Source organism: Megalops cyprinoides, chromosome 22 (genome assembly GCF_013368585.1).
Source record: "Megalops cyprinoides isolate fMegCyp1 chromosome 22, fMegCyp1.pri, whole genome shotgun sequence".
NCBI classification, from domain to species: Eukaryota; Metazoa; Chordata; class Actinopteri; order Elopiformes; family Megalopidae; genus Megalops; species Megalops cyprinoides.
Genome location: NC_050604.1, coordinates 25685220 through 25704710, shown reverse-complemented (window position 1 = coordinate 25704710; position 19491 = coordinate 25685220). Strand labels below are relative to the sequence as shown.

The 19491-nt window shown below is 45.2% G+C and overlaps 2 protein-coding genes across 2 annotated transcripts; both read left to right on the top strand.

Annotated features, from left to right (window-relative positions):
- The first annotated feature begins 6297 nt into the window (after positions 1-6297).
- On the top strand, positions 6298-14010 carry LOC118769646 (ecto-ADP-ribosyltransferase 5-like). The gene is made up of 6 exons (XM_036516860.1): positions 6298-6335; positions 7690-7754; positions 8769-8933; positions 9829-9943; positions 10176-10864; positions 13551-14010. Exons 4-6 carry the CDS (start codon positions 9881-9883, stop codon positions 13645-13647), a joined length of 849 nt encoding a protein of 282 aa, XP_036372753.1. The 5' UTR covers positions 6298-6335; positions 7690-7754; positions 8769-8933; positions 9829-9880; the 3' UTR covers positions 13648-14010.
- Positions 14011-15145: 1135 nt separating this feature from the next.
- LOC118769650 (ecto-ADP-ribosyltransferase 5-like) lies at positions 15146-17918 on the top strand. Its single transcript, XM_036516865.1, has 3 exons — positions 15146-15209; positions 16834-17522; positions 17793-17918. Exons 2-3 carry the CDS (start codon positions 16855-16857, stop codon positions 17893-17895), a joined length of 771 nt encoding a protein of 256 aa, XP_036372758.1. The 5' UTR covers positions 15146-15209; positions 16834-16854; the 3' UTR covers positions 17896-17918.
- The last annotated feature ends 1573 nt before the right edge of the window (positions 17919-19491 follow it).

Sequence of the window (19491 nt, the reverse complement as noted above, 5' to 3'; positions counted from 1 at the left end):
CATAGTAGAGCCTGTAGGACTATCCGTATGATTACTGCCTCTTTAGCCGAGTTCTGAAAACGCCTGTTCTTTACATTGAGTAAAGAAGAACGTGGTGTTCCAGCTGAATTACACTTTTTCCTTAAGCGATTTGGCTCTATTTTCTCAAAACAGTTAACACAACTGTCTAAACTGATGCCCAACTTTGCAAACCGGCCAAATTCCACTGCTGTTTACATTTCTGGTAATACCTCCTGATAATACCGTTTTGTAGTTTTCTATCTGCAAAGTCCTTAGCAGGCGTCTGTCTACCTGCTTTGTGCTAAAGGGGTATGTTTTCCACATGTGAATGTCCAAAATACCTTTTTTTCCACAGAGAGTTTCTAGTGAATTTCTCGTTTCGGTGTCGTGCATTGACCAGCCCAGTGTGGGTGATGACTGTTTCGGTAGGCATTCAGACATGCAGCATACCTGCAGGTGTGTTCCTGACACACCCACTCACCATCAGTCATTTCAGAGGCTGTTCCCTCCTAAAGCCTATGGAACGAATGATTCATAATTTGCGTAAAATTCCGCTGAAGAGCCAAAGAATATCCACCGTAGACAAACCAGTTTGGCGCTGGATGGGGGAGCGGTGACAGCAGCAGAAACAGACGGTGTAACTCCAGCCTCCACCGCCTGACACCTTGCACACTTTTACAGCGCGCCATCAGACGCTTCAGCTTGTGAATGAGGAGGGATGGGGAGTGCGAGTCCTTGGTAGAACCTGTCTGTATTTCTGTTTGCAGGACGGCCGTTTTACTTAGACTTCAATTAATTCCACATGAGCGCCAAACCCCTCTGAGACAAGTTTATCCGCCCCACCCTGAATGAGTCAGTCCAGCCTCCTTTATCAGAACGAGGAAGTAAAACAGAATTAGGAACAGAGCCTGCAGGAAGCTGGTCCGGCTTTGGCCACAGCAGCGATCCGTTCCTATGGAGAAGAAGGAGGCAACAGGAGAGGAGATGCAGCGTCGATAATCAAGGCGCAGCAGTGTGGTGTTTATCATTAGGGGCCCGTCTAGCGTCACCTCAGTGACAGTTACCGGCAAAAGCGTCTGACTTTTCTGTCTTAGAAAACATGCATTTGCAATCCCTGAAAAAACGATGATCATTAAAAAAAGGATGAAGTAAAACTGAGCTTGTTTCCTTTTTGATTGGGTAAGCATTATAGAGGCATGATGCTGGACTTCCCACCAGCACCTCTTAGGAAATGTTTATGACCTTTCCCCACTGGGGTCACCCCAGGTTATATTTGCGCGCTCTTTAGCTTTGTAATCAGAGAAGTGTTGAGGAAGATCCTGCCAATGTGAGCAAGTGCTCATTTATGCCCTCTGTGTATCTTCTTCTCTCTTCTCTTCCTCTCTCCCTCCATCTCTCTCCCTTCTCCATTTTTCTGTCTCCTCTCTCCATCTCTCACTCACTGCCTCTCATCTCACCTGTTTCTCTTCACCTGTTCTTGACTCTGTCCTTCCTTGCAATTTAAACGGGGATTTAAAAAATTTATAAAGTCTCTCTATCTGACCCCCTGCAGCTTCCGTCTGTTTCTCCTTCCCACAAAGGGTCCCTCTTTACACCCCCACCATGGGCTCCAACCCTGAAACCCTGAACGAAATGGAACACCTGAAACGCGCAGGCTTTGGCCGACCGCGCCCCCGGCACGGCCTGAGGCTACTGTACTGGCTCGCCCACGACTGCATCGCTCTCGACAACAACCGCAGGACAGCCACCCTCCTCTGCGACCCCTGCCAAGGAGATTATGGGTTCCATTACTTTAAGAACCGAGAGAACGATGGAAGCCAGCTTCTCCCTCCGCTGGGGGACTTATACTCCTACTATGTGGTGGGCAACCTAAACTTGCCAGGGGCCCAAGGCCTGCCTCACTATGTCCGGAAAAAATACACCAGGAACGTGCTGGCCAGTAACAGTGACCGCGTCATCGTCAGTCTCGGCCCAGGGAGTCAGATCAACAGGATCTATGTCACTGAACACCAGGGTCGCGGGAGCTTCGACCAACAGTGCACCTACCGCATCAGCAAGGGTCTAATTGCAGTCATCCAACGCCTGGAACTGGAGGAGTTTCTGAGTCAGGCTGGGGGCTCAAACAACACTGCCCCTGCTCGTTCCTACGCAATCCCAATGCCTGATCCGCCCTGCGCAATCCCAATGCCTGCTCCAGTTTCAGAGTCCAGCCGCCCACCTGCCCGAAGCAGAGGATTCTGGGACACTTATTGCACTATATTGTGAGACACCTGATGGTTTATGTCATCGCAAAGACATGCCCCCACCTCCACATGTGATTCCAGATTACCTGGCAGACTGTGAGCTGCATAAAACCCTTGAAGGACTATTTTAATCGTTATGTTGTGCTGGAATTCGCTCTGGGTAAGAGCGTCTGCTAAATTAATTTTTATTTTTTTAATTTATTTTTAAATGTTCAATTGTGTGAAACATGATATATGTTAAAATAAAGGCTGTTTTTAATTGTAATAAAAATCTATGAAAACCGACCAACCTGAACATATATAAATAACCTTGCCAACCCAAGTACGTAAACACATACAAACAAAAAAAAATACACTATTACAAACAAACCTACCAACCAGCACACACATAAACAAACACACACATACACATTCAATTAGACCCATCAGCCTGCACAGATAAACCTGTTCTTGACTACTTTCGGTTTCGAATTCCCCGTGTAAAAGCTTCCCTTCCCATATTAGTCCAGCCCACATTTTTAACAGAAATATCAGAGTGAGACACACGTCGATGAAACACACAACAGACGGAACACACTGACATAGCGTACCATCCAAACGCAGGTACTGTAAACTGTGTGTGTGTGTGTGTGTGTGTGTATGTGTGTGCGTGTGTGTGTGCGCGTGCGTGTGTGTGTGTGTGTGTGTGCGCGTGTGTGTGCGCGTGCGTGTGTGTGTGTGCGTGTGCGTGTGTGTGTAAATGCTTATCAGAGGGTTAGAAAAAGTGCATTATGTGATAGTGGAGTGATCATCAGAAGGTTGTAGGTTTGAGTACCAAGCTAGACAGAGCTCTGGTGCCTGTGAAAGATTTTCTTAACCCGCCTCTCCAATGAATGTGAAACAGAATGTGTGGGATGTGTTGCTGATTGAAATGCTAAATTGTGGGAAGCAGCCCTGGACAAAATTCCCATAATTTATCAGGACGTAACTTTAATGTCAGCATAAGTTCGCATAAAAAAAAAAACTGTTCTAGAGACCAGTGCAAAGACTTGCCGTTCCATACTGGAATTTCTTGGAGTGAATGTTCAATGTGGTCAAAAGAGAAGTCCGCATACGCGTGAACATGTGTATCGATTTCCTTCTGAAATTCAGCACTGTGTGCGGAGCCACTGTGCTGGCACTGCTGAAAACATTTGCACCAGCATCTGCCAGTACTATCACTGCAACATACTGGCACTGATGTGGTACAGGAAGCACTGGCACTGATGTGGTACAGGAAGCACTGACACTGATGTGGTACAGGAAGCACTGACACTGATGTGGTACAGGAAGCACTGACACTGATGTGGTACAGGAAGCACTGGCACTGATGTGGTACAGGAAGCACTGGCACTGGTGTTTGTGGTACTGTCATGGCGCTTTATCGTCGTGGTTACCCATGTCTCCAAAACAAACCGTGAGGAGGACCCACTGAAGCACCTCTCTCACCTCTGTCTTGCATGCTGCTTTCCTCAATATAAGGAATGAAATGAATGAATCACTGTGTGCAGCTTAATTCTTTAACGGGAAAGAGAATGTGGCAGAACCAGTTTGGTCGCAGTTTGAAGAGCTGTGAGGGTTAGACAAAAACGACAGAAATTAGTTCCCCTTCTATGAGCTCATTCAGCAGAAGACTCTTGAGATTAGCTGTCCTAAACAGGAAGAAACTCTTATAAAAGCTAAAACTGGGTCCGTGACAACTTGAAATACCACCTAAATTTCGATCTTGCTGACACCCTGCCAGAAAGCCTTTATATCAGTGCAGTAAGTACACTTCAACAGGAACAACAGCTCCTGACTGTTGTGACCAGGCTGACAATCAGGTGTGTTAATGACACTGAGTCGATTTCCCGCTGAGTCACCGCTGCTGTACCCTTGAGCAAAGTACTTAACCCACGATTGTCTTAATAAATATGCAGCTGTATATGTGGATAACATTGTAAAAAAAAAAAAAAAAGAAAAAGTAACTGATGTAAGTCGCTCAGGATAAGAGCGTCTGCTTAATGCCAGTGATGTAATGTAATGAGGAAAATATATTGCTACCCAAAATGAATGGCAAAGGCCATGGAGGGTAGATTGGACCCTAACCAATTCTCTCTGTCCTTCCTTCCTTCCTGCATGTCCCTTCCCCTCCCCCTGCCTCCTCCTCCTCCCCTCAGGTCTGCTATGGGGAGTTACAGTCAAAACTCTAAGGTCCGGACACTGACCAACGTTGAAGAGCTAAGTGATGTGAATTTTGGCCACCGGTTTCCTCGGCACGGGCTGAAGCTGCTGCACTGGCTGGCAGAGGATGTGGTCAGCTTTGACAACCAGGGAAGAATGCTGGCGGACCATGATCCCCGTGCTGGCAAGTTTGGGTTTCACCCCTTTCACAATAACGAAAACATACTGCCCCCACTGCAGGGCCAGTGCAAATACTTCGAGGTGGGGAACTTCCACTCTTCTGGGGCTGAGGCACTGCCGTTCAAAGAGGTCCGGGGGGAAGGTGGCAAGAACAACACTGACCGCATCATCATCAGGCTGGGCCCTGGTCTGGTGATCGGAGAGGTCTACATCACTGAGCACATTCCACATCTCTCGAGTTTCAGCGCCAGAGATACCTATCGCCTCAGCAAGGACCTAATCCAGGCCATAAAAGGCATGAGTATAGTGAAATTCCTGCAGCAGGCCAGGTACATCAAGGGCCCACAGGAGGATTTAACTGACCCTGTCGTACTGCATCTGAAGGAGACGGCTGCACCCAAAAAGAACAGAGTGACAGTTGTGGATATGCCAGACTATCCAAGACCCAGCTACAAGAAGGACAATGTGTGCAGCTGCATTATACTGTAAATGACACCTGTATAGATACTGAGCTGGGACAATAGAGAATATTCAGCGAAGATGTCAGGTTTTTGATAATGTATTTTTGTAGAGGTAATTTTGTTTGGTAATTTGCTTCTCAAACTTGAATGAACAAAAAGATAATGAATGATTCCTTTAACGGTGGTACTAATTCATAATTGATCATTAGTAGGAGGTGAGCCGGTAGAAATTTGATTTCATACTTCAAAATAAAAGTGGAATTAATATATCGTAAAAAGTCATAATAAAAAGCATTATTCTGTGGGTTTCATGCGTGGATGAAAAAAAAACAAAACTTCTTATTCTTACTGGGCGAGTGCATATCTGCCTTGTGTGGCGCTGTAGATGCCCTTAGAAAATCCCAAAATGCGGGAGGGGTGTCAATTCCTCCACTAGGGGTCGCTGATCCCCTGCTTTTCCGACACGTCGAAAGAAACACTGAATGAACTGAACAAGATTCACTGAACGAGATGTATTAAAAGAAATGAATGAACCAGAAGAGCTGAAAGAGTCAGCAGTGAGTTGGTGAACTGCATCAAACCCAGAGGTATGTGGTTACAGTCTACAGAGAACACAATAAAAGACACAATAAGAGAGAGAAAGAGAAGCGATCAACACTTCTGTAATGTGCTAAAGCACCCGTGTGCCTGGATGCCACGGCAGTGCCTGGAAGTGAGTGAGTGGCTGTGGGTTTCTGTACCCGGTACCTACATCTGTCCCCAAAATATCTGAAAATAATTTCAGAATCCCACAAAGAAAGGAAAGCAAAGGCTGGCGCTGGTGTTAACAGCAATGTAGTGTGAATAACATCGAGCATGTTGGCTGACAGATATACTGGTACAGTCTCATCAGCAAAACACCATGGTGCTGAAACAGTCTCCTACTGCATTAAGATCAGATTTCACATATCTTCAGCTCCTGGCAAAGACGTTGTTGCGAAAGATGAGGAGGGGAGTAAATTCTCAGGTATAGATTTCCGAGTGACCTGGGATGTAAAAACAGGACAGGGTTTTTTTTCGGTAAATGGGTGTGTATTGTGTGTAGCTGGGTCATTCCCTGAAAGTTTATTGACAACGTGCTGCCAAAATCTCCTGAAGCAGAAACAAGCTGTGTGTGTGTGTGTGTGTGTGTGTGTGTGTGTGTGTTACCTTCACTCTCCCAGGCTTCCAGAACATCACACTCTAAATGAACCGCGTGATCGGACTGCTGGTCACTGCTGTCATGAAGGCTGTGAGTGTTGCGTATGCACTTTTGTTTTCGTTTGCATGGCTTGGTTTAAAAATAGGCTGAAACGTCGCGTGAATATACGATACTAATGGGATTTTCTAAAGCAGCATTTCATTTTCACTGTGTAAGCACGGACACGACAGAATAGGAAACCTCGTATCTATTAAAAAATTAGAATGGGAAATCTTTGACAGCAATGAACATGCTGCTATTGATGTTGTAAAACAGTCATAATGAAAGCAATCTTTTATTTATAGGCCTACATTGTTTCATTTACTGATTTAGGTTTATGGAAAAGTGGAACGTAATTATTACGATTAATTAATACATTGGAGCAAAGGGAAAAGAACTGATCCTTCTTTCTCATATGATATCAGCGATATGAATCTGAATTTTTTCGATGATCGACATCTAAACCGCGGAGGCGAGATGCGCAGGCGGGGTCTGGCGCCAGGGGGATTTACAGAGACGGAGCTGCGGATTGAGATTGAGTTCGCGTCCGCTTGGGAAAAAGAGAAGGCATGTGCGGCGGCAGTCCCGGGAGTGACGCCAGAACACGACATAGCTATCGCTGCATAAACAAACAACCATGTTTTATTAGTCGGTTTCAACGGCGCGGTTGCGTCTCTGGGAACCAATGCGACCGTCTGCATCAGCAGCTTCAAGTTCGAGTCTTCGTTTCCAGCAGACTGAGACAGCGCACCTGCGGAGTGAGGGACCGAAGTGTTATAACGTAGACAGCGGCATTCACCCCAGCCTCAGTGAGACGCAGACCAATTCCTCAGTACGACTGGGAAACTTTTCCCGGGGCGGTCGGTCTCTGCACGGCGTTTCAAATAAGGACCTGCCGCGGTGTCAGTATCAGAGACTTCTCATGTTTCGGAGACACATGGCATGCGATTCTTTTTTTTTGAAGTGAGGGCAGTGGGGAGAATTGAAAATGGGAGAAGGAGCTTATCCCGTGACTCCGTCAGGACGTAGGCTACACATGGCACGAATGCTCCTTCATGCCGAGGTGCCGAAAGACTTTCTTCACTGTATTTCAGGTGATCAAAATACGAAAGACGCGTGGGTCCTACAGCTCTCCCAAACGAGCGGGCGCAAACCCAAACGCGCTCAGACAGGTAGGGAGCTGGGAAAAGCTGCAGCAATCTGCGCTCCTTTGGTTAGTAGTTTTCAGTCTGGCAGGATAGCTCGCGCGATGATTCTGTTTGCTCCTCTCTCTGCAGGTCTTTGCAGTTCTCCTCCGGACAAACTGAGTTTTGGTGCTGCTGACCGCTTCTCTTTTCTTTCTTTATCTCTCTCTCTCTCTCTCTCTCTCTCTCTCTCTCTCTCTCTCTCTCTCTCTCTCCTTTAGCATGAGGTATGGAACACGTACTGACGGGTCGTCCGCAGAGGGAGAGTCACTCCGCCACTAACAAGGTAGCACATGGTAACACATGGTACCAAAGGTTAATTCAGTACCGTTGGCTGAACTGAATGATGGATGACCCATAGCTGTTGTTTGCTCGAAAAGCGACGTCCGATTACTGGCAAAACCCCGCCCCAGTAGAAAATTCGAGAAAATATTGATCTGGTTTTGACATAGCCTGCCACGTTGATGTCTGGTGTTTTTAAACACCTCGAAGTTGCGCCCAGCTGTAGCCTCATTGCGGCTGATTTACCTCTAGTTACTAGTTTAACGAGACGTGGAGGTTTTTTCTCTCTCGGGTTCAGACCAGCATGCGCAAACTTGCGTATGAGTAAAACTTTAGCGCGGGACGCGCTCCCACCTGCGCGCGCGCGTGTGTGGGTTTACAGCAGCTCATTTACTGACCTGTGCGTGATATAAATTTGTCTCGTTCTCTCTTTTCCAGTCGTGTTCGGTTTTAGCTGTAATGGAATTACAACGGAGAATATACGGACAAGATGGAGAAAGGCCAATACCGAGTCTCTTAGCTCCTTTGAAAGCGGAACTTTTGTGGGTTAAGTACATTGCCCAAGGGTAGGGTAGCAGTGCCCCAGCAGGGAATCAAACCAGAAACATTTTAGTTAAGAGCCCAGCCTCTTACCACCATGCCACACTGATGCCTAACATAAATATTTTGGCAACAATTCAAATCAACAATCCTCACAAGTTCAGTTGTGAATCCACACTGCGAAATGGAAAACTGTGACCACAGCCAAAATAAGCAAACTAAAAAAAATCCACTAAAATGCCATTACGCTGGTAGCTCCATGGCGACGCTGGGCTGTAACCATGGGTAACTCCCTGCTCTCCCTCGCTAGGCGTGCTGGCGGAGATGGCGTGTCTGTGGGGCCGTTCGTGTGACCTCCGCATGTGACCTCCACGTGTGACCGTATAAGTGTGTGCCGCTCCACTGTGCCGAGCCCGGATATTCACTGGATGTCCGGAACGAGCCTCTCTCAGTGACTCTCCTGCCACTTCCCCTGCAGAAGGGAAGGAAAAAGTGAAGGCTCCAGATAAGGGCCGAGATTTCCTGAGACGGGCGGTCCCCAGGGGAGCTGAGAGGAAGTGTTTTCGTGGGATGATGGGAGTGAACGCCCAGTATTTTCTAATTTTCTCTCTGTCGGTTGTCTGGATCCCGAGCAGCTCTGACGGTAAGACAAGCTCTCCTTCTTTATACTACTTTTTTCATCAGCTTTACAGGGATCCTTATCCCAAAGCATATTGTTACAGATGCTGGCACATTTAAGTAGCTGGATTTTACCTGGGGCACCTGAGGTGCAGAGCTGTAGCCGCTGTTCTGTGCTGTCCCTTCCCTCTGTGCTCCTCTATCCTCCCGGGAAAACCCTCTGAAACAGTCTTGACGTGACATGTCATTAACATGTAACTGACAAGATGTGTGTTTGTGGTAGATGTACAGAATTGCTGTCTAGAGATCCAGAGTCTTACTGTGTGTCAAAAGGCTGTCAGAAGTTCACCAGCACTGAAAGAGAAGAAAGTGCAGCATTTTTTTTTCTCTGCAGTTTAGGCTGGAGGTGTTTCTTTGCTGTTGTCAAACAGACACAGACACGTTGCATGTTGCTTGGTTTCTCCCAGAGTCAGCATGCTCAAACCTGAGAAGGGCATGTGACCAGATCTGAGACAGAGACTGTCTCTTATTCTCTCTCTCTTTCTTACTCACACACATACACACACACACACACACATACACACGCTTATATACACGATTGTGCCTGGATGCTGTTACAGAGCCTGTAAGTGGGTAGGTGTGTGTGTGTGTGTGTGTACGCAGTCATTATTTGGTTCAATGAGCAGATGATTGCAGTTTCTCCTTTGAAAATTAATAGCTACTTGAAACTAAAGATGAGTGTTCCTGATCAGCTCCCTTTTTTCACAGCTAACTTCAGTGGCAGTTTAGACAGCTTTTCCTCATGCTGGTGTCCTAGCACAGTTCTAAATGACCTCTTTCCTCAGAGTTTAACACCTTACAGTCTAACATAGGACTTATGTATAATTCTGTACATGTGTCTGTTTATTTTTTCTCTTTAGTTTCGAAAATTATCCACTGACCTCCAGGACAGCAGAGGGCGACATTACAGAGATGATGGGAGGCCAGAGAGAGAGACTCTTCACACTGCTGCTCATTGCAGCTGTCTCACACATTGTAAGTTCATTACTATTATCGATCTATTCATCTAACTGTATCTATTTGAGTGTATGTCTTTTGATCTGTGTAGCTGTCAGTCAATCTGATATGTAGATTGTGTAGTAATATCTTGGTATTTGAGTCTCTGTCTGTCCAGCTGTCAGGCTTGCTTGTCTGTTTGTCTTTAGGTATTTATGTTTCTCTGTGTCTGTCTGTACACACTGGGTGTGCTCTCCTCTCTGTACTGCAGGTGACTTCAGAGGAGATGCAGATGAGCATGTCTCCCAGTGCAGTGGATGATCAGTTCTCAGGGTGTCGGGCAGAGATGCGGGAGAAGGTCATGGGGAAGGGGGGGCTGCTGGAGCAGGAGCTGCAGAGCAACAGCTCGTTTCAGGAAGAGTGGAGCGCAGCAAGTTGCAGCAAACCCATCCCAGGTGGCAGGCTGGAGCACGCTCTGGCCATGGAGGTGTACAGTCGTGCAAGCAGTAGATTCCGCAAACACTTCAATACAGCGGTCGAGTCCCAAGGTGGGAGCAGCAGCGTCTACAGCAGCAGCTTCCCCTTCAAGTCCCTCCACTTCCTGCTGACGGAGGCGCTGCAGCTGCTGAAGCCGAATCAGAGTGTCACCACGTACCGCGGTTCACAGCACCAATACAAAGCGGAGGTGGGAACCGAGGTGCGATTTGGGCGGTTCACCTCCACCAGAGAAGAACGAAGCCATGCTGAAGAAGATGCAGATTCTGGGACCCTGTTCGTCATCACCAGCCAAGCTGCAGTGAGTCTGGAGAAACAACCCTGCACCACCAAGGACATCGAGTTCCTGATCCCCCCTTTCGAGGTGTTTAAAGTGGAGAGTGTGGAGATCAAAGAGGATTACACAGAGATCACTCTGAACCACACACGCTTTCACAGCTACCACGACTGTTACCTCTTCCCCAGGTAAGTCTGGCCAACTGCACCCTGTGTGCAAGTTACTCGTCATAAGTGTCATCCTGGACTCCATTACAGGGAGAGCAGCATCTGCGCTGTCTGATGATGTCAGCGCATCTCTGCGCTCTCTGATGACCTCATTGTTATTCATTATTATTTATCTGGGATACACCATTATCCAGGGTAACATACACCATAAGACAATTAAAGTGCAAAGAACACAACATTTTGATCAAGTGAAAACTTTTGTATAAAGTCCGTAAATATGTTACTAAAAGTACACCTGTTACCTTAAAGGTAAACGAATCATAAAGGGGGGCAGAGAGCTTACATTTATTAGATAAGTACCCTGAACAAGTTAATTTCAGTCGCTTTGATCAACATGCCAATAATATCATTATTGAGGTTGATCGTTTTTACTTGGTTGGGTCTGTGAAACAGCAGAATTTTCACATCTGACATGAAATCATTTTGTTTCCAAAATGGCTGAATGCTAAAACCAGAAACAGATCTTTTTGTCATGAATGAAAGTGTAAAACGTAGCATAATGACTTTGTAATAAATAAAGCTATTGCAATGCGAAATAGGCCAATGTGTTGTAATGGCACAACAATGGCAAACAAACTTATTGACTGGCGACGACTGGTAGGCTAATTTATTTACAAGAAGCAAATAAAATTCTCCTCCTCGTCTAATTACACGTGTTACAGCGGCAGTGCCAGCACAGTACATGTGACTCAGTGAAAGGGAATCGGCAGCAGATTTTACCCAGTAAAATCATCAAAAGCCGGTTCACATCAGTATCAGTTTAAAGGTGATTTTTTTTTACCCTCCCTGCATTTCAGTCTCGCCCGCCAGCACTGTCCTCTAAGCTCTCCTCAGCCTCCTTAAGCTCCCTGAGAGGAAATTCAGCACCCGCCTCTCTGCTCCTGCACACTCCACTGTGGAAGGAGATGGCCTGGCTTTGGCCACAGAGAGGTTCCTGCAAAAGTTAATCACTCCAAGATCATGTAAACATCCCACTTTTGTTGGTCTCACCTCAGAATTTCCTAGTTACAAACACAAAACAAAAAAACTACTCTCCATGAAGACAAAAACAAGAGCTCAATGAGCATAGTTCAATGGAGACACCAAGGTATAGAAATTAGTCGGTGTGGTAGTTCCCTGATTACCTGACTGACAGCCAAACTGTGCTCCTTTTGGTCGAGTCACCGTTCACTTTTGTACATGACAGACACAGAGCCAATCGGAGACGAGTATGAGCATACTGTGTAAAGATGAATGCAAACAGTGCAAAGTACAGAGAATTCAAACATAAGAGAAAAACAAAGGTTTACAGACATGTTGTGTAATGATGACACAATGACGAGCACTAACCCAGGGGGTTTAATTTAAGTCGTAAACCTTTGTTTTTCTTTTATGTAAATTCATGTTTTGATATTAAAATATTGTTTCAGATGTACACACACAGAAACTCAGAAATTTGGCTAGCCAAATCAATAGCTACAGTATATCTTTGATGGCTAGCTAGTGACTGTAGTTGGAAACGCATCTAGGTGGCTAGTTACTTATTTTCCATTTACCCATCTATGTGGTAAGCAAGGTAGCAAAACGGCTAGCTAGTTATCCTGCATTACAGTACATATCTACATCTCCACACTGTATGCTTAATCAGCCTAATTTTGACCAATGTGCTGACTCGCCAAACTCAGTGATGGTTGCAACAAACATCGTTAAAAGTTCATTACTGAATGGTCTTTGCATTGTGTTAGGTATTCCACACTTTGGAAAGCCTTCAGTGAAGACAGGAGAAAGGAATGAATGAGTGTTGTTCTGTGGCAGCCTCTGGCAGGAAGAGTTAGTCAGAGAGGTGCATTATGAGGGTCACCACCATTTCCTCTAATTGCAGCCCAAAATGTGCACTTACATTTTTTTTTACCACATCACACTGCCTGACTCAAGGCTGTGCAAGGCTAAGATTAAACATATGTCAGTTTTGAAATTTTTAACCATAAAAAATACCATGTCATTTTTTTGTTTTTAGTTCTATTGTATCAGGGATACAACTCAGTGATAGAAGGGAGTTTCCTTGGGGTCATTAACTGCAGGGTTTAAGCTAAATACACAAATCATTTGTCACCCCTCTTATGAAGTGTTGTTTTTCAGCCTGAGTGATTGATGGTTTTATATCTTATATGTGTTTATCAGGGCCCAGGTATGACAGCATTACTCCAGCAGACACAGGAAGTGCCTGCTTTGTAGGTAACGGCAGATCTCAGTCATCAGCTATGAGCAAGGATTTTATTTCCTCTCCCTCGGGAGAGACCAGAGTCTGTGGACTGTTGCAGAACATCAGCCAACTGGTTGATGTACGTATTACATAACATTATTGTCATTTATGAGATAATTTTATCCAAGGCAACTAGGTTACAGTTTCACATGTGAAACTTTTATACAGCTGGACATTTTACTGAGGCAGTTAAGTGAGTACAGGGGTTAGGTTCAGGTGTACAGCAGCAGTGCCCCAGCAGCGGATCGAGCCAGCAACCTTTCGGTTACAAGCCCTGCTCCTTACCATTATGCCACACTGCCCCCCCCCCCCCCCCCCCCCCCCCCCCCCCCACCTCACACAGTCTCCACTCTGTATGTATTACTCGTGGTTATAATTCTCTCTCTGTCTCTTTCTGTCCCTCAGGGGTGGTGGTTCCGACTCCTCCAGTGACTCTGTGAGCTCCAGTATGCTGCTGTTGTTGGTTGCTGTTCTGTGTCTCGGTCCCTATTTTCTCTATTAGTGCACTGTATACACACACACACACACACACACACACACACACACACACACACACACTGTGGCCGTCTAGGCTGGTTTCCTGGCCTCATGGTTGGAACGCAAATGCACTACCAATCTGATTCACAGTGCAAAGTAATTTTCTGTATTAATTAAGAATGCTCAGAGATTGTAACTCTCTGTAAAGCAGTTTGATCATTTCACAGGATTTTTTTTTTTTTTGTAGTGAAATTGTTTGCATGTCACTGCAGTGTTTTATACTTGTCCCAAACATGGAGTTCAGTAGGAGCTTTTTATGGCATTAAAAAACTCCATCAATGCAATGTATCTACCATATTGTCCAACAATGCAATCATTTCAAATGAGGGTTCCTCTTCCTGAATTGAATAAAATGGAGACTTGGTTACAATTATACGTGTCCTACTTTAAATTTGAACCACATTGTTGTACTAATTTTACGATCAGAAACACTAGCACTGTAAAGCTGCAGTCAGTATTTAGATTACTGTCCTCTTCATTGGATAATATATTGATAGGTGTCTAATTAGACAAATTCACACTCCTGCCAACACTAAGGTAAAAAATGAAACAAGAAACTTTAATACCACCAGGAGTGGAGAATACTCTTTCACCGAGCACCTCAACATGGTGAGCGATCCCAGAGAGAGACTGCTGTGTGGTATTATGGATTATGAATTTGTGTTCTAGGGACTGTTGTATCATACTACACTAGGCTTTTGCCAAAATGCACAAGTTAACTTGTGGTGGGGCTTGAATAGTGTTAGGTTCACACTCACTGGTCTGGGAGTGTTGTGACCCTGGTCTGACACTGTTACTCATTGAAATCGAATGGATACACTCCTGTTCTATTGTGATGGAAGTCGCTCTGGATAAAAGTGTCTACAAAATGCATGTAATGTAAATGTAGTGATGTCAACTACCTACAGAAACGGCGATCACGGTTCTACCATCAAAAATGGCCACCTCAAAAAACCTCCCGGCGAGCCAGTGAGAACAGGCTATGCACCCACTGGGAGAGGTGGAGACGGATGGGGCATTTCCTTTGTTCCCGCCCCAGTTATTTACCCCCCACAGGTCCCACTCCGCTGTAGCGCACCACGTGACTTGTGATATGAAACTGGCTGTGTGTGGCGAGTGTATCGTTGCAGTGAGACGAGGGGAGTGAGTATCGAGGGGTTGTTGTAGTAAGACGAGACAAGTATGCAATTTACCATCAATGCCAACATGGGGTTGCGTGGAAGGGGTTAAACCGCAGACGCCGCAGACCCATGCCACATGTGCAGAGGCAATTTTGATGATGAAAGAGCCGAACTGCACAGCGGCCAAATGTCAATGCCGCTTTGAGCTCTTGCTCTCAGTCTTCCTTTGATTCTGCGAATCACTTCCTGCGAAGACTGAGAGAAAGGAAGGCTGAGATGAGGTGTGAAAATGTGCTTTAACCAGTGATGACAGGAAGTTGTCAAGACACGCTGAGAGAAATCTCTCAGCCACTCTGCAAGCCCATTTCTCCTCTGCAGGTCATTTACAGACGGGACGGCACAGCAGGTAGGACAGACTCTCATTCCTCTTATTCAACTCATGTGCTCAGCTGATATAGCTGATTTAAATATCCTGCAGTACTTCTGTAAGGAATAAATTTCACACAAGCACAAGGTGTTCACATGACTACAGCTCATGTAGAATTATGCTCGCTCCAGATATTGTAACGAATCAAGCATGTGCTTTACTGGATGGCAATAGTTAAAAATGTGATTTTTCTTAATAGAAAGGGAAATCTGCAAAACAAGAAAGCTTCAGCAGCAGTAGCTGTGTTTCTTGAAGAGAAAAATGGGATTACGCAATTCAGGTTTTGCTAGTAATCAAAATGGTTCATTTGTTGTGGCCAGCAACTGTATAACTGTATCTCGTCTGCAGCTGTTTGGGCACAGTGATATGTTGTTTATTTAAGGATGTCTCTTCTTTTCATGTGATAAATTTAGTTTTCTTTATATTAACTCTTCAACTATTGTGTTGAATGCTATGTCCACATCTCCACATAACTTTCTTAAAATAGTTAATAAACTGACAAAAAAGGGAACTAGAAGGACAGAAACCTGTTATTTTTGAGGCTGTGAGTGTGTGTGTGTGTGTGTGTGTGTGTGTGGGTGGGTGTGTGTGTGTGTGGGTGTCTGTGCATACTGCTGCCTGAAGTTACCAGGGTTCAGACAGGAAATTCACAGTCTCGTTCGTCCTTGTGATCATCAGAATGAAATAGAGTAATGACTGGAGCCTGACTCAACCTGTGAAGCAGAGGCCGTTGCTCAAGATCAGCCTCCTTTCTACACAGCCAGTTTCAGCTGAAGTTTACTACACAAGCAAAAAGCCAGATAAGGAGTCAACAGTATTAGAAGTGCTGCATGGCCAGCTAGCCGGCAGACACACCAGTGTATTCAAGTGCTGCATGGCCAGCTAGCCGGCAGACACACCAGTGCATTCAAGTGCTGCATGGCCAGCTAGCTGGCAGAGACACCAGTGCATTCAAGCGCTGCATGACCAGCTAGCCGGCAGAGACACCAGTGCATTCAAGCGCTGCATGACCAGCTAGCGGGCAGAGACACCAGTGTATTCAAGTGCTGCATGGCCAGCTAGCCGGCAGACACACCAGTGCATTCAAGCGCTGCATGACCAGCTAGCCGGCAGAGACACCAGTGCATTCAAGCGCTGCATGACCAGCTAGCCGGCAGAGACACCAGTGTATTCAAGTGCTGCATGACCAGCTAGCCGGCAGAGACACCAGTGCATACTCACTGTTTGTTTTTCCATCCCCTTTGTTTCTTTGCCTGCCTCTGACCTGCATTAGAGCAGAGGTGATGGGAGGCCAAAGAGAGACACTCTTCACACTGCTGCTCATTACAGCTGTCACACGCACTGTAAGTTCATTATCTATCTATCTATCTATCTATCTATCTATCTATCTATCTATCTGTCTGTCTGTCTGTCTGTCTGTTTGCCTTACTGTCTGAGTTTCTAACCATCTAACTGTCTTGTTGTCTGCTTGTCTGTTTGCACATCTGAATAGCAATCAGTCAATTTCTCTTGCTAATTCAGTGTCTATCTGTCTAGCTTGCTTGTCTGTTTTTGAATATTTCTGTCTGTACACACTGGGTGTGCTCTCCTCTCTGTCCTGCAGGTGACTTCAGAGGAGAGGCAGATGAGCATGTCTCCCAGTGCAGTGGATGATCGGTTCTCAGGGTGTCGGGCAGAGATGTGGGAGAAGGTCATGGGGAAGGGGGGGCTGCTGGAGCAGGAGCTGAAGAGCAACAGCTCGTTTCAGATGGTGTGGAGCGCAGCAAGTTGCAGCGAAACCATCCCAGGTGGCAGGCTGGAGCATGCTCGGGCAATAGAGGTGTACAGCCACGTGGATAGCGGATTCCGCAAAGAATTCAATTCAGCGGTCAAGTCCCAAGGTGGGAACAGCAGCGTCTACAGCAGCAGCTTCCCCTACAAGTCCCTCCACTTCCTGCTGACGGAGGCGCTGCAGCTGCTGAAGCCGAATCAGAGTCGCACCACGTACCGTGGCTCACGGCACCAATACAAAGCGGAAGTGGGAACCGAGGTGCGATTTGGTGGTTTCACCTCCACCAGAGAAGAACGAAGCCAAACTGTGAAAGATGCAACCTTAAGAACCCTGTTCGTCATCACCAGCCGAGCTGCAGTTAGTGTGGAGAAACAACCCTGCACCACCAAGGACATCGAGTTCCTGATCCCCCCTTTCGAGGTGTTTAAAGTGGAGGGTGTGAAGATCAAAGACGGTTACACAGAGATCACTCTGAACCACACACGCTTTCACAGCTACCACGACTGTTACCTCTTCCCCAGGTAAGTCTGCCCGACTTCACCCTGTGTACACTCAAGTGTGACCCTGGATTCCATTACAGGGAGAGCAGCATCTGCGCTGTCAGTGCATCTCTGCGCTCTGTGATGACCTCATCACTTAATCATTATTGAATTGGGGGACATTATTATCCAGGGCACCATAAATAGTGTGAGAAAATTAAAGTGCTCAGAGTAAAAACATTATGATCTAATGAACAGTTTTGTATTTCCAGTAAATTTATATCTCTCTTTCTCTCTCCCTTTCTCTCACAGGTCTCTTACTCTAAATTCCAGTGATTCTGTTCACTCCCATAGCCTGGTGTTACTGGTGGCCTTTCTGTGTCTCTGTCTCCCTGTCCTGGGACAAATACTGTGAAATTATACACACACAAAAACACACACACACACACACACACACACACACAGTGGGCAAAAAGAAACTCCCTAACTGCCTAATGAAATTACAAGCTATGTATTGTGCTAGCTAGCTAGTCTGCAACATGTCAAGCTGACTAGTAGCTTAGTTTTTCCTATAAGCTTTGAAACCACATCTTGAATATTATCATTTGACTCTTTGTCACAGAAGCTTTCAGTTTTCCAATAATACCCTGTGGGCAAGACAGCATTTTGGGCACAAGGGGTAGAACATTTATTTGGGCCCTTCCACTTCAATCTCCAGCACGTTGAGAAATTTTACATCATACGAGGTAGCATTCATTCTGCTGATGTAAAATAATACCACAACAGCAACTATTTTAATCGCCTTTTAAAAACATTGTTGAATGTTATGAGCTTTTGTTGGGACTACTTAACTGTCAAATAACTCCCAAGGTCTTCAGGGTTGCTAGCTAATGCACACAGATAACATTAGCTAACAGGTGAGGTTCATCTGCCAATTTAACTGGCTACATCCAGTGCAGCGTTACTGATAAATCAGCAAACATAGCTAGCTAGCATCTAAGACGTTATGACTTGCTAAATTGATTTGAATAAGAAGGACCAGAGTATTTTTTTACCCTGAGTGAACTTTATCTTTATACCAGAGAAATGACAACAAAAATGTAATAAAAAGGAAGGAGACAGACAGGAAACAGGAAGCACAAATGGAAGAGACAGAGAGGACAGGAAACAGGAAGTCTAGATGGAAGAGACAGACAGAACAGGAAACAGAAAGGGAAAGGGAATACTTTTTAACTCAGGAGTTTTGTTAGCAAGAATGTGGCTTCATATTTTACTTTTTTATTATTTGTGCATATAGTACTAATATATGAAGACAGTGTTTTCAGATATTTTCTGATTTGCTTTGGTGTGTTGTTGCAGGATAAGAATGTTTTACGTATTTCTAAACCAAACAACTGTGTATGAATAATTTGTTTTAATATTTGTTAAAGCTATGAAAGCAGTCTGGGAAAGCCACAGTAACAAAACATCCTAAGTTATACTTCTTGTTATTAATATAGTTTTTCTCCGTGTCAAAACTTTTTTGGTTTCCTGTCATGAAGTTGATAATATGAACACATTTTGAAGCGCTTTAGTTGTTTTGTTTGGTTTAATTGTATTTAAAAGCTTTTTCATACCTTTTCATACTTGTGGTTTTCCCTTGTAGTTATTTGGTCCCCCCCCCCCCCCCCCCCCCATTTCATTTTGATGTTTGTTGTTCATTCTAAACCTGGGGTTAGCCTCTGAGACAGACTCTCTCCCACTGGAGGCAATTGGCAGCCAGAAAGAGAGGCAGATATCACCGGCATGCGTTTGCCTTTTATGATTATCCTGGATTAACAAGAGTGGAATTACATCACATATGAATACATTATTTACTTAATTACATATTATTAACCCTTGGGGTTGATCAATTTGGGATCAGTTACACCCGGAATGTAAATGTTTGCTTAAACAGCATGACAACTCTAGGTTGCCCTTAGATAGTGATCACAGTGTCATGTACCTGTGTTGTCATTATTAATATTGCTGT

What these genes read in the sequence shown, in the direction of transcription:
- LOC118769646 (XM_036516860.1), top strand. Translation starts at nt 9,881, where the DNA reads ATGATGGGAGGCCAGAGAGAGAGACTCTTCACACTGCTGCTCATTGCA. An exon ending in TTGCAGCTGTCTCACACATT is followed by an intron (nt 9,944 to 10,175) that starts GTAAGTTCATTA and finishes TCTGTACTGCAG; the next exon opens with GTGACTTCAGAGGAGATGCA. An exon ending in GACTGTTACCTCTTCCCCAG is followed by an intron (nt 10,865 to 13,550) that starts GTAAGTCTGGCC and finishes TCTGTCCCTCAG; the next exon opens with GGGTGGTGGTTCCGACTCCT.
- LOC118769650 (XM_036516865.1), top strand. Translation starts at nt 16,855, where the DNA reads ATGAGCATGTCTCCCAGTGCAGTGGATGATCGGTTCTCAGGGTGTCGG. An exon ending in GACTGTTACCTCTTCCCCAG is followed by an intron (nt 17,523 to 17,792) that starts GTAAGTCTGCCC and finishes TTTCTCTCACAG; the next exon opens with GTCTCTTACTCTAAATTCCA.